This window comes from Dreissena polymorpha, chromosome 11, assembly GCF_020536995.1.
Source record: "Dreissena polymorpha isolate Duluth1 chromosome 11, UMN_Dpol_1.0, whole genome shotgun sequence".
Taxonomy (NCBI): Eukaryota; Metazoa; Mollusca; class Bivalvia; order Myida; family Dreissenidae; genus Dreissena; species Dreissena polymorpha.
The window spans coordinates 5090444-5105775 of NC_068365.1; the positions used below are offsets into that span (position 1 = coordinate 5090444).

Below are 15332 nucleotides of genomic sequence, written 5' to 3' on the forward strand. Positions count from 1 at the left end.
TGTGTTAAGTGTTGTCCCAGATTAGCCTGTGCAATCTGCCCTTGATAATCATGGACAACACTTAAAGCCTAGACTGGATTTTGTTTAGGAGAGACCTGCTTTAAAACCAACCAAAAGCACCGCATAATGGGTGCCAACGCTCGGCTGCGGGTGCAGTTTTGAATAAATGAAAGATTGTCAGATTTTTTTAGATTTTTTTTTAGAGATCACAGTGACCTTGACCTTTGACCAAGTGACCCAAAAATGGGTGTGGCGTGTAGAACTCATCAAGGTGCAACTACATATGAAGTTTCAAAGTTGTATGTGGAGGCACTTTGATTTTGGAGACAAATGTCAAGGTTTTAGCACGACGCGGACGGCAGACACCGTACGGCGGACGACGAGCTGTCTATGACAAACCCTGGGTTTTCTCCGAAAACAGCTGAACTAAAAACACAATAAAAGCATAATGTGTTGTCCCTGATAAGCCTGTCCGGATTGCATGGGCAAATCTGGGATGACACTTTACGCACATGCTTTATGAGCAAAGTGAAGGATGTTGCATACATGAAGTCCATGTTGAGAACATTGTTGGTCTGGTTCATAGGATGGTTGGTCACTGTGATACCTGGAAGCACGGGAAAAAGGATTAGAACAGTTTAATTAATATTTCAGCCTTTATAGGACTTAATACATGTGCGTTAAGTGTTGTCCAAATCAATCATTTTATTTTTCGTTTAATGTCACTATCACGCTCACCAATACATACGGCTACTGTATTATGCTATATAAAAACATTCGACAACAAGTAGTACCATACGATGGTTAATTACAATAGGAAGACCCTGAAAACAAGTAACATTGATGTAAAAACGTTATATTACAAGCATTCGGCAAGTTTTAAGCATCTAAATATCTAAATATCTTTCCACGATGTAATCTACTTTCGCTTTCGAGTCAGGATCGGATTCATTGGGGTTGCGTTCATTTGCATAATTTATACAAGCCATTTTCGAATTCGCTAAGTTCCAGTTACCCAGAATTCATTTTGATTTCACAGAATCATTATTCATGTGAGCTACGTCATGCTTCCGACGCTTACCGTATCCAATCTCGTGTTCGCCCGTAAATGTTCGGATATTTCACGGGAGACATAAATGGAATTATTTGTGGCCACAAAAAAATAAAAACGAGCATTTTGTATCTCATTAAATCAATTCTACCAGACAACATCTAACGTTGAAATTTTGCATTTTGCTAAAAGGAACATTGATTTTTGTATGGGTTAGCTTTATTTAACGAAATATTCGATATTTTTGAGCGTGATTGTTATTTTAACCCTTAAAGCGCTGGAGCTGAATTTTAAAGGCCTTTGCAAACAGTTTGGATCCAGATGAGACGCCACAGAACGTGGCGTCTCATCAGGATCCAAACTGTTTGCTATTATGATAGTATTCTTTAAAAAAAATCGAAGAAAATGCTAATTTTAGAAATTCATCAGACGACATTTTAGCAGACGACAAATTTCCCAGCATGCAAAGGGTTAAAGGAAGTATCTTCTAAATGAAAATCCAGTCTAGGAGGAAAGTGTTGTCCAAGATTAGCCTGTCAGGACTGCACAGGCCAATATGGGAAAATTCCTTAACCCACATGCATTAAGCTTCATTTCCTTAGAGCCAGGCTAATATCATTTTTTAAACAAAGGTGTTCCTAATGATCATGATAAACATGGAACAGAAAAATTTACTGAATTAATAACTGATTTCTGAAAATAACACAACTTTGCAATGTTTAGTCTGAAAGTTATACACGTTCTGTGTTTTGACGTACCATATGCGGCAGGATGTCCCTTGTGTTTAGGCAGGTTGGCCCTCAAAATGGCGTTGTTCAGTGTATTCAGATAGACAGGCATCGCATGGTAGCCTTTGTTGTTGTACCAAGCCTTAACATAGAAACGTTAATTAGCATCACTTAGAGTTCAAGGATTGTTTGAAGAGTAATATAAGGGTAAAATTGCTGATTGTGGTATTTTAGTTTCCTATTTATCTTTAAAATATCTGTGATAAAGAGTTAAAAATCAAATCACGATAACTAGTAATTATATAATTAATATATTGTAAATTAAACCAAATGGAAAGCAACATATATGACATAAATAACACACCTAAAAGTTTCATTTAGTTTCAAAGTTAAAAATCATTTAAATTGCAACAGAAATGTCTGTGTTTAAAAGTATAACGCATTGAGCATCACATGACAACATACAGGATATTGGAACCCTACCATTGCAGTTCCCCTAACTGCCAGTTGACGGAACACAGTTGGATTGTTTTCTCCAAAATCTGCTGGCACAAACGGCAACTCTGTACCAAAGCTGAAGGCTCCATATCTGAAATAGTCATTAGATCGTAAAGCTACGTTCTGACAAAATTGTACTTAACCCATGTGCAGTAAATGTCGTGCCAGATAGTCCTAAGCCATCTGCACAGGATAATCAGGGACAACACTTTCCACCTTAACTGGATTTTCGTTTAGAACAAACTTCCTTTAAACAGAAAATTTCATAAAGCAGAAAGTGTCTTCCCTGACCAGTCTGTGCAGACTGCACAGGCTAATCTGGGAAAATACTTTTCCCACATGCACGGCTCATTTGACAGTGGTGACTTATCAAAGACATACTATTAAAAGCAATCATTGATGTAAAATGTTTGCTGAATTTTACGATGTTCCTAATTGCAATACCTAAATTCTATCTAGCATGAAATATATCAAGAGATGTTTATAATAACTTGAATGTGCGAATAATGGGAAAATAACATAAAATTACAGATTTCATATTGCATTAAACTGTTCTTCAATTCGAGCTATTCAAAACCAATTTATCAAAACCCCTACCACTGTGTTAAAAGCATAAGTAAAGGTTGCAAGAAAGATCTTGTTTATAACATTCACCTAGTTATTAGAATCAATAATATTTTAAACATTTACAAGCAACTTTGTTGAATTGACATCCCCTGCAAAATAAATTTTGTTAATGGATGGGTACAAATCGCTTGATGTATGGTAGAATCCTCACAAAACAGTTTCATGTTGAAATATTCTAAATTATCTGCGACAGAGCCTTGAAAAGTAACATCCTACAATACCAATAGGAAATAACTCTTATTTAAGAAAGTATAGTGTTATGGTTCCTGTGGTCCTGACACTTCTCCTCACTGATATATATATATTCATCCTTGAAGTTTCATGTTGATATCTTGTATCTGAGATGTAGCCCTGAAAAGTTACATCATACAAAAACAACAAAGGGCAATAACTCTTATTTAAGAAAGCGTAGAGTTGTGGTTCCTGTGCATGGCATTTCTCCTTATAGATATATTTACACTCATGTTGATATTTTATTTAGTTTCTGTGATATAGCCCTGGAAAGTTTGTGACAGACGGACTGATGGACTGAATGACAGATGGATTATGCCAATTCTATATCCCTCCGCCTTTGGCAGAGAACACGAAAACTTAAAGGATTTAATGTAAACACTAATCATAGATAATGAGAATAAGAATCAGGCTGCGCTCAAAGTAAAAATAGGCCTGATAAATGTGTGTCAAGTGTCGTCTTATCTGGGACATCACGTTACGCACATGCATTAAGCCCAGTTTTCCCAAAACCTGACTCATATTTCTACTTCATCCAGATGCTGGTGTACATTAACAGTAAAGACTTTTCTATCGATCTATTATAGATAACAGTATATAATTAATAGCACCATTAAAAAAAAATAAGCCAGGAAACAGACATAGATTTCAAAATCTGTACACCATGAGGCTAAAAAGATACACATTTTCTTATAATATTTGTTCAACAATAAAAATACAGATACGTCAACATTACCTTATTATAGATTCTACAAGTATTACAGTGATTAAGTATTTGACATTTATGTTAACTGTACATAATAATAATTCAATTGAAAATCAGCTGTCAATCATCTACAGTCACAAATACACATAAATATTTTCTTTACTATAAAATTATGATTTTATTTGCAGTTATTGGGTAGGTAGAGATTTTTTGGTAGGAGCACAGACAAGTGATTTACTTAGATCATTATATTTACATCTAAGTTTTTTAGTTTCATTAAAAATATCAAAATATTTAAATCATCATTTTAGCCAAACCAAATTGAATATATTGTATTCGGAATGTGATTTTCTGAAAAATTCTGTAGCAAGTAAATAACATTTTTTATATTTCATTTATTAGTTTCGACAGAGCACAGAATGTTCATACATGTTTAAGTAGTACAGTTTGTATTGTTGCTTTTACCATGAGAACGTTCAGATATACATGTACCTGTGAAGGATGTATTCATCAGTGGTGTACAGGAAGTATTTGCCCTGCTCATTTGTATTATGATGTCCATCCTTCACCGTGATATCCTGCATGATGTCTCGAGTCACCACTCGGAACTCCGGCGGTTGCTTTGACACCTCGGAACACTCAAAACCGGAGCTGTCTTTCTTGCAGATGCAGTTCGGGTAGTACTGACCCGATGGAATGGACTCTGAAATGGAAATGCTGGACACACTGAGCCAATTTCTGGGAAAACTGGAATTTATGCCTGTGCGTTAAGTGTCATCCAAGAGTAGCCTGCGCATTCTGCACAAGCTATTCAGGGATGACATTTTCCGCTTTGATGGAATTTTTATTGAAAGGAAGTATCTTCCAAATGAAAATCCAATTAAAGTGGAAAGTGTTGTCCCTAATTAGCCTGTGCAAATTAATCTGAGACTACAATTTCCGCACATGCATTAGGCCCAGTTTTCCCAAAACACTATCATCACTGAAGGTGATTTATACAGCAACATATAGCTTTGAGACACACATAAGGAATTATCCATATTGGCTGTATAATGAGCTTCAGTCTAAAATATGGCCTTGACCTTTAAGAGGGCCCTATGGTCCTTATCTGCTACACATTGTCTCATACAAGTGAACCTAGATCAAAATCCTTAAAATAGTTTCGAAACAAAAAAGTGCTATGAAGGCTTTTCAACAACTTTAACGGTATTCTAAATGGCCAAATTTTTGACTTTTTTTTTAAGTGACAAGGCATTTCTTGCCATGAAGATGACCTGAATTAAATTTCATGACAAGCGTCCTAAACATGTACAGAACGTTGTCACAAGGAAATATAACCAAGAAGAAAACAAATCTGCAATTTTGAATTTTGTTGAAGTACGGCTATATTTGATGTCAAAATGTCAACAGTTGAAAAATCCAAGATTGCTGTCAGTAAGCCATCTAAAATTTGATTTATATAGAAAATAATGTCATGCACTATTAATCAGTTTAAAATAAAAAACATGCGAAGTTTCATGCAAATTTAACAAAAATTGAACAAGTATTTAAAAGGAAAAAACAATATTTTCAAATGAACCTGTTGGTTTAATATCCCCACTCCCCGGAATCTCTTCAAGGCGGCCATCTTTATTAGAGATAATGACCGCCTCGGGTACGTAGTTTTCAAGCCGGATGCCGTTAACAAAGACCCGCTCGCACCCTTCCTCGTAGTAGTGAGCCAGCAGCTGCAGGGTGTGGTCAGACACATTTAAGTTTCTAAGAGCGTCCTCGTCTAGGGTACTGTTGAACGGAGACTTCAGGACACATGTCGCTCCCACACCTGAAAACGATATACATTATACAACATAATTAACATGGTTTAAAGAGGGGTATTGGGTGGCAGCTCAATATCTCGGTCTGGCCAAATACTGTCCCCCTATGGACCAGGAGGTAACTGTAGGAGCACTCTTAAGATCTCCCCCAAAGAAACCAAGTACTGGTTCTACCAAGGGAATGGACTTACGAGTGTTTCAATAAGCCTAAGGCCATCAATTAAGTCAAGCTTAAATAAATAGGTCTAAACTAAATGGCTGCACATTTTTACCACAAGCAGAATTAAGTAATTGTTTCATTATATAAGCTACAACTTATTTGAGGAGTTTCTATTTCGATATACACGAATGCTGTAAGTTTCAAACATGTCATAAAACAAAATGTACATATGTATCGAAAATTTAATACAACTTATTTGAGAAGTTTCTATTTCGATATACACGAATGCTGTAAGTTTCAAACATGTCATAAAACAAAATGTACATATGTATCGAAAATTTAATACCACTAAATACTTCAAGAGGATTTTGGTGCAAGGCATTTTTATTTTTAACAAGAGATGTGTTTGTCAGAAACACAATGCCCCCTAGTGCGCAACTACTTTTTTTTTTACCTTTGACCTTGAAGGATGACCTTGACCTTTCACCACTAAAAATGTGCAGCTCCATCAGATACACATGTATGCCAAATATCAAGTTGCTATCTTCAATATTGCAAAAGTTATTCAATATTGCAAAACTTTAACCTAAAACTTTAACCTGGGTTAAAGTTTTGGGACAGAATGACAGACAGACAGACAGACAGAATGACAGACTGACAGACAGACAGGCCAAAAACAATATACCCCTCATTCGATCCGGGGCCATAAAAACCTATTGGGAAGATATTAAAAGCCTTCCACGGATTTAGCTCAACATGTTCTTATACATGTATTAGGATGTAAACATGTCTTCAATTTGTAAAGCACATAGGTTATAAAATTACAGAGAAAGACCCAGAAAATAGGAAAACTATGCCTGTGTTGGTACTCCAAAATAACAAGCTCTTTATCACAAGTCATACTCAGTGCAGTTTAAATATAGTACTTGTTTAACCTTTCCCACTCAGAACCAAAGTGGAAATGGCTATGGGCAAACAGCAGGCTGTTCAGGTTTCATGCTGTTTGCTACTCATCAGTATGAATGAAGCCTTTAAAATTTGAATCTAGTAAGAAAAGTCTTTAAGTAATACGTGAAAATGCCTATCAAAGTAGTAAAGGGTTAACTTATACAGTTCTGGCATTTAAAATAATGGATCTATAACCTCTAAGACTTACACTCTTGATGTTCACTTCCAATATATCAGACCCCAAGCATTCAACAAACATACAAACAGAAAGAGTTGTCCCTGATTAGCCTGTGCGGACCTGATTAGACTGTGCGGACTGCACAGGCAAAACTGGGACAACACTTTACACACATGCATTAACCCTTTCCCAATCAGAAGCAAAGTGAAAATGGCTATGTGCAAACAGCATAAAACCAGAACAGCCTGCGAGTAATAAGCAGTCTGTTCAGGTTTTATGCTGTTTGCTACTCATCAGTATCATAGGGTTGGAAATGAAGCCTTTAAAACATGAATTTAGTAAGAAAGGTATTTAATTGAATTTAACTTTCTGAGGGACTACAAATGTTTCAAAATGCGTATCTAAGTGGTAAAGGGTTAAATACGTATCTAAGTGGTAAAGGGTTAAATACGTATCTAAGTGGTAAAGGGTTAAATACGTATCCAAGTGGTAAAGGGTTAAATCCGTATCTAAGAGGTATAGGGTTAAATACGTATCTAAGTGGTAAAGGGTTAAATACATATCTAAGTGGTAAAGGGTTAAATACGTATCTAAGTGGTAAAGGGTTAAATACGTATCCAAGTCGTAAAGGGTTAAATACATATCTAAGTGGTAAAGGGTTAAATATGTATCTAACTGGTAAAGGGTTAAGTCTCTTTCCCCAGAGCGAGGCTCAGTTATTTTGTACCTGACGGCAGGTGGAATGTCTGGATGAGATCCTCAGGTCCCTTGTCATTCATGTACTTCAGTGCTCGCTCACTGCTGTGCTCGTTGGAGAATGGAATGTAGTTACCCCTCGGCTGTGTCACATTGAAAAACATGGAAGGGCTCAATTCCAGGGGGGGCAAATCCTCATTTTTAGGGGCTGAAAGGGCCACCGTCATGGCGATGGACACAAACAGGGCGGGCAGGATGATCTGGGAGAAGAGTCCCTTCCAGTTGCGGGTGATGTAGTGGAAGCGCTTGATGATCACGGCACGGAAGTGGTTGAGAAGGAGCAGGTTGTTGGAGAGAACGTACGAACCCTTGCCTGACAGCATCTCCAGGTTCCTGGCATCTGTAAGAGAAGTGTGGTGTAGATAAATAAAAGATTACACAAAATAATTTTTTGTCAAATCATTGTTATTTCAAAGATTTAATATTTTGAGCAATCTTAAAAAGTGTTTACATGTTGAGCAATCTTAAATAACACATGAAGGACAGTAAAAACAAGAATATCAGTGAAACTGATGGATGCTCACTGATGATGCGCTTTGTCAATCTATGTGTTAATAACCACCTAAAAAAATATATTATTAACCTCAGTGACCTTGACCCCAGTGACCTCAAACCTCATCAAAAGGTAGAGGTCCATGCAAGGTACGTACATGCCAAATATGAAAGAGATCGGTAAAGTATTGAAGGTACTATGAGAAACTGTAACAAAAGTGTGACAGAAAAATTATTATTAGCCTCTGTGACCTTGACCTTGACACAAGTGACCTCAACCTCATCAAAAGGTAGAGGTCCATGCAAGATACGTACATGCCAAATATGAAAGAGATCGGTAAAGTATTGAAGGTGCTATGAGAAACTGTAACAAAAGTGTGAAGGAAAAATCTATTATTAACCTCGGTGATCTTGACCATGACCCCAGTGACCTCAAACCTCATCAAAAGGTAGAGGTCCATGCAAGGTACGTACATGCCAAATATAAAAGAGATCGGTAAAGTATTGAAGGTGCTATGAGAAACTGTAACAAAAGTGTGACGGAAAAATATATTATTAGCCTTGGTGACCTTGACCCCAGTGACCTCAAACCTATAAATTTTATTTCGGGGAGCATAACAACTGATCAGTCAAAACATTTTATATCTAATTTAGTTGATAACCAATACCCTCCCATTCTCTCACCACAGTGTCTTCTCACAATAAAACATAATATATCCAACAATGACTCCTATATATTTTTCTCCAATTATGGGGTACAATTATGTTCATCATTTGAGACTCGTTCTGGGTAAATGGGGCTTAATGCACATGCATAAAGTGTCATTCCAGATAAGTCTATGCAGTATGCTCAGGAAAATCAGTTACCACACATTCCTTTAAACTAAAAAATTCCATAAAAGCGGACAGTGTTGTCCCTGCTTAGACTGTGCAGACTGCACATGCTAATCTGGAATGAAACTTTAAGCACATGCATTAAGCCCAGTTTTGGCAGAATGAGGCTCCATTATGTACATAATAAGTGATTACCTCTTTCCTCCTCTTCCGAAGGGACTGTGATATCTCTCTCCATGGCAGGGCCAGCAGAAGGAGCCTTGCTCTGACCAGCTGACAACTCTGAAATATTGCCTAACTCAAGTTCATTACCAGCTCCAGCATTTCCCAACACCCTATGAGACGCCAAATCTGATTGGCTGCCAGAAGCTGCTGCTCCAGAATCAGCCAATGGTGAAGAAGCTTCAAATGGAATATCAGTACTAGCACTTTGATTGGTAGAAAATATTTTCATCTGTTTGGATTTCTTGTCCTCATCATCTTTGATGGCAGTCTCTGTGACCTCCAGGAAGACTTCCTCCAGGTTGCTATCGGAAACACCATAGCTACTGATGTGGATATCCTCCTGACCAGTCTCCAGGGCCTGAATGGAAGCACAAGTCAAATAATGGAAACAAAAGTCAAAAATGGAAACAAGAGTAAAATAATGGCAACACAATTCAAATAGTGGAATCACAAGTTAAATAATAGACACACTTGTCAAATAATGAAAACACAAGTCAAATAATGGAAACATAAGTCAAATAATGGAAAAAAAGTCAAATAATGGTAACACAAGTCAAATTATGGAAACACAAGTCCAATAATGTAAACTTTTACAAATTTCTCTGTGGCCATTCTTTCCTATTTCTCATTTGAGAATGGCAGTTATAAGTCACCTACAAAAGTATGTTCATCTGAAAAATGTAATGCAAAAAGATCAGCCTGCCAAGGAAATGTGAGAAAAAAATACACAAAACAAACAACAAACCTGGAATAGTTTTTCAAAGTTCCCTTTCCTGGCCTCCTCATATGGCAGGATGTAGTGAAGCTCTCGTCTGGTTTCCTGCTTTAGATAGGCAGTGGACACGTACTTCTGGATGAACCGGGACACAGTCTGGGCTTCACAATGGCTGACTTTTTCATTGTTGGAAGGCTCATGTTGGTCTAGGCCATCTGTAGAATTTACATCTGGAAAAAATAAAAATAAATTGTTGTTGCATAACCAAGTGTTAAAATTACAGTTCAAAGCCCCCCTCCCCCCCCCCAAAAAAAAACAACAACATTTTTTAAACTCAAAAGTCAAAGTTCGAAATGATTACCAGTAATACATTGAGTCTAACAGAGATAGAGTGCACTATAAAACTGGTTAATCTCCCATTTTGAACATATACTGGAGTAAGAAGAGCATCTACAAGGTGACAATAATAAGGTAAATATTACATTTTTAATTGTAAGACAGCAAACACAGATATGCATGCTCTGTGCTCTGAACACATAAACAAAGTAAATGTAAGTAAACATATTAACCCTTTGCATGCTGGGTAATTTGTCTTCTGCTAAAATGTCGTCTGCTGAATTTCTAAAATTAGCATTTTCTTTGATTTTTTTCAAAGAATACTATCAGAATAGCAAACAGTTTGGATCCTGATGAGACGCCACGTTCTGTGGCGTCTCATCTGGATCCAAACTGTTTGCAAAGGCCTTTAAAATTCAGCTCCAGCACTTTAAGGGTTAACTTGTTTTTGTTTTTAAATTAACAGTAAGTCATGTTTAGCAAGGTACTAATGATATATCAAGTACACATATAAAAGTCATATTAGGCCACTACTTTCTCTTTTTATCATTTGTTAACCCTTTACCACTGAGAAGTAAAGTAAAAATGGCTACATGCAAACGCCATAAAACCAGACCTGCCTGCGAATAACTGGCAGACTGTTCAGGTTTTATGCTGTTTGCTGCTTATCAGTACTGTAGGGTCAGAAATGAAGCCTTTAAAACTTGAATCTAGTAAGAAAGGTATATAGAGAATATTATGTGAGTTTTGAATAAAGATCAAGTTTATCATGCGAGGCTTAGAACCGATGAAGCCCGAGGCTTGCCGAGCGCTAACATGGTTCGTGCCGAGCATGATAAACTTGATCTTTATCCAAAATACACATAATATTCTATTTATCCTATTATTTCCTCACAATTTTCCATTAATAACTGTCAAATATGGCATTTTTTGACGATTTAGTTTTTCCGTAGTTGACAAAAACAGATTCTCCAATTGTTGGAAAAAACCCAAATCTGATCTAAAAATAGCGATAGTATAAAGCTCGTGTTTATACGATCGTTGTTATACTATCGATTTTTATCTGGTATTAGGATAAAAAATTTCATTTGCTTTTCTAGCCTTTGGGACAACAAACACGTCTAAGTTTGTTTCTGAGCAGTAAATGGTTAAATGCTTAACAAGAAACCCAGGGAATGGCGCAGGCTTTGAAGCTGACCTTCTTCTGTTTCACGTTTGACCAGCTTCAGATGGTATCCCTCACAGAACGTGGTTTTCAGGAAAAGAGAGCTCCCACAGCACTTGAGTTCCCCGTTAGAGATGATCGCAATCCTGTCCCCGAGTAGGTCAGCCTCATCCATGTGGTGGGTCGACAGCAGGATGGTCCGGGCATTCTTGTACTTGAGCAGCAGGTCCCAGATGGCTCTGCGTGCATACGGGTCAACCCCGGCAGTCGGCTCATCCAGGATAACCTGTAGCATAAAGAAGAGGAATAAAGACGCATACAACTCAATGAACTGTTTATTGAAGTTTATTTTGTTAATTAACATGAACGTTCTCCAAGTCAATAAAATAATAATCAACATGATACTTAAGACTTATGAATATACCCAGGACTCTTATACAGCACAGGAGTCCTGTAAGTTTATTAACACGTCCAATCTCTTTTCATCAAAATGATTTATTATGTTACCCACCGTTCGGGATCCACCCACAAATGCGATGGCCACGGAAAGTTTACGCTGCATGCCTCCTGATAAACAGTCTACTCTACTCTTGCGTTTCTTTGGTAACCCGAGATCTTCTATCATCCTGAAATGAAGAAGTACATACTGTCTTTATCCAGAGATGAAGGTTTAAATGACACTTGGATTCCTGATGCCAAAGTCATACTTTATATTCCTCTTTGTATTTTAATGTAAATCAACAACAGATCAATAAATAACACAGACAAAGTAAGACATGTGTAATACTGAATATGAGAAGTATACAAAGTAAATATCAAAGAGTCAATCTTGGAAAGTTATAAGAGTGAATCAAAGTAATTTCTTTGTAACATGTTAATGCGCTGCCATTATTTTTAAGAGTAAAGGCAGTAAATGAAATAAAAAATCAAAATAAAATAATACAGCTAAGAAAAGATGAACATTTTTCAGAAACTTCGCACACACCTTACATAAATGAGCCTCATTTTTGGCTTAATGCATATGCATATAGTATCATCTCAGACTAGCCTGTACAGTCTGCACAGGCTAATCAGGGACGACCCTATCTGCCTAAACTGGATTTTCATTTAGGAGACTTCTTTTAAACAAAAAATACTTCAAAAGCTGAAAGTGATGTCTCAGATTAGCCTGTGCGGTCTGCACATGCTTATCTGGGACGACACTTTAAGTACATGCAATAAGCCCACATTTCCCAGAACAAGGCTCAAATAATCAAAACCAAACATACATGTCCATCTCAGTGTTGATGTCTGCAGTCTTCATTCCCTTGAGGCGAGCATAGAACCAGAGGTGTTCCTCTACTGTCAGTTTGTCAAAGAGCACGTTGTGTTGGGGGCACATTCCCAGGCCCTGCCGGATCACCTCCATGTCCATGCGGATGTCGTGCCCATAGATCACTGCTGACCCGGAGGTAGGCGGGTACAGGCCCGTCAGGATAGACCTGAAGAGTGAGGCCCATTGAGAGAGAACTCATAACAGTAATATAGACCTGCCCAGTAGTGTGGCCCATTGATAGAGGACAGAACTCATAACAGTAATATAGACCTACCCAGTAGTGTGGCCCATTGATAGAGGACAGAACTCATAACAGTAATATAGACCTACCCAGTAGTGTTGCCCATTGAGAGAGAACAGAACTCATAACAATAATATAGACCTACCCAGTAGTGTGGCCCATTGAGAGCGGACAGAACTCATAACAGTAATATAGACCTGCCCAGTAGTGTGGCCCATTGATAGAGGACAGAACTCATAACAGTAATATAGACCTACCCAGTAGTGTTGCCCATTGAGAGAGAACAGAACTCATAACAATAACATAGACCTACCCAGTAGTGTGGCCCATTGAGGGCGGACAGAACTCATAACAGTAATATAGACCTGCCCAGTAGTGTGGCCCATTGATAGAGGACAGAACTCATAACAGTAATATAGATCTACCCAGTAGTGTGGCCCATTGAGAGAGAACAGAACTCATAACAGCAATATAGACCTACAGATTGTGGCCCATTGATAGAGGACAGAACTCATAACAGTAATATAGACCTGCAGAGTGTGGCCCATTGAGAGAGAACAGAACTCATAACAGTAATAAAGACCTGCAGAGTGTGGCCCATTCATAGGGGACAGAACTCATAACAGTAATATAGACCTGCAGAGTGTGGCCCATTGATAGGGGACAGAACTCATAACAGTAATATAGACCTGCAGAGTGTGGCCCATTGATAGGGGACAGAACTCATAACAGTAATATAGACCTACAGAGTGAGACCCAGTAATAGAGGACAGAACTCATAACAGTAATATAGACCTACCCAGTAGTGTGGCCCTTTGAGAGAGCACAGAACTCATAACAGTAATAAAGACCTACCCAGTAGTGTGGCCCATTGATAGAGGACAGATATCAACAGTAATATAGACCTACCCAGTAAGAATTAAACTTATCAAATAATTATATTTTGCTTTTCAGGAAAACTACACGGATAAAAGTTGAAGAGCAGTTCTTAAAATTTACTAGATAACAAACTGTAGGAAACAAACTTGAATACATTTGATGCTGGCAACAAATGTGCCCCAATTCAACCAGGGCTAATTTTTAACTCGTATAGATGGTGCTGCAGGCATCATCCCTTCAGAACAATCATTTCAAGGTATAATGTTTTCCCTTAAAACTGATTAAAATATCTTAAATTCTGCTGCTTTGACATTGCAAAAAAATATTGAACGTTTTCCAATAAAATGATGGCAAAGGGCCTTAACCCTTTTTTTCTTGTTTAAATGGTAGTGCTGGCTTTATCCCCTCAGAAGAATCATTTCAAAGTAAACAGTTATTTTTTTAACTGATTAAACTCCAAGATCTCAAATTCTCTGGCATAGATAAAGCAAACAAACAAAAAAAATTTATACCAAAAATGGCTGCAAAGGGCCCTTTCCCAAAAATGGTGAAAAGTTCAACTCTCAGCCACAAGTGGTTAGCGTGTTGCTATGATATTAATTAGTGAAAACATCATTTTGAATGATAAATAATTATATTATAACGAAAAATTATCTTTTCTGAAAAAAAAAATTCACTATCAAATATAAATATAACAAGGTATGCAACTCAAAATCACCCCAAAACGGGGTGCATCGCTGTGAACAGCCATATCTTCATCAATTGTGCAGCCATTTTCACGATCTCGGTCTTATTCAACCCAGAAATGAATTTCCTTTCTGGAAATGTATATGTCTTGCAATATTTGTACAAATGCTGGGTCAACTTTTAAGAAATAACACCATACACAACTCGCATGACCCAGTTGACAATGATAATTCAGTCTTTATGAATGAAATCTCCAGTTGTAAAGACACACCTCCGCATTGGACCAATGAAATCACTCGTTTGTTTAAAATGTCAGTTAGTTGAAATGTATGTAAACAAAGGTTTCAAATGGCCCTGGATAGTTAGTCTTGATGCATAATGTAACAACAAGAACGGTAATAATATTTTTTCATACGTTTTATTGAATTATGGTATCGAGGTACATGAACTTTGTAGGGAAGATGCCTTTTACTCTGTGAAGATTTCAGTCTTAAAAACTGATGTTTTCACTAATTAATATCATAGCCACACGCTAACCACCTGTGCTCTCAGCTTACATAGTTGTGGTTTTGCCGGCCCCATTGTGTCCTAGGAAGGATGTGATCTGCCCCTCATAGAGATTCAGACTCAAGTTCTTGACCGCCAGTTTGTGGCCCGTCTTGTACACCTTGGTCAAGTTCTCAATGCTGACCCCGCGAGGCAGGTGGGTGGGCTCGGGCTCAAACTTGGAGGTATCTTCTTGAAAG

General features: G+C 37.6%; 1 protein-coding gene across 4 annotated transcripts in view; it reads right to left on the reverse strand.

Moving 5' to 3' along the window:
- The window catches only part of LOC127850449 (ATP-binding cassette sub-family A member 2-like), a 101642-nt gene that overhangs the window by 34056 nt on the left and 52254 nt on the right, over positions 1-15332 (reverse strand). For 3 of the 4 annotated variants that reach the window (XM_052383479.1, XM_052383482.1, XM_052383483.1), the window contains exons 23-34: positions 15144-15324; positions 12733-12945; positions 11976-12090; positions 11498-11750; positions 9994-10193; positions 9219-9606; positions 7669-8037; positions 5421-5663; positions 4334-4544; positions 2263-2368; positions 1810-1921; positions 547-607 (exon numbers count right to left, since the gene is read on the reverse strand). In XM_052383479.1, the coding sequence (XP_052239439.1) occupies positions 547-607; positions 1810-1921; positions 2263-2368; positions 4334-4544; positions 5421-5663; positions 7669-8037; positions 9219-9606; positions 9994-10193; positions 11498-11750; positions 11976-12090; positions 12733-12945; positions 15144-15324 (2452 nt within the window). The remainder of the gene's footprint in view (positions 1-546; positions 608-1809; positions 1922-2262; positions 2369-4333; positions 4545-5420; positions 5664-7668; positions 8038-9218; positions 9607-9993; positions 10194-11497; positions 11751-11975; positions 12091-12732; positions 12946-15143; positions 15325-15332) is intronic. The other variant, XM_052383481.1, reaches the window with a different exon arrangement.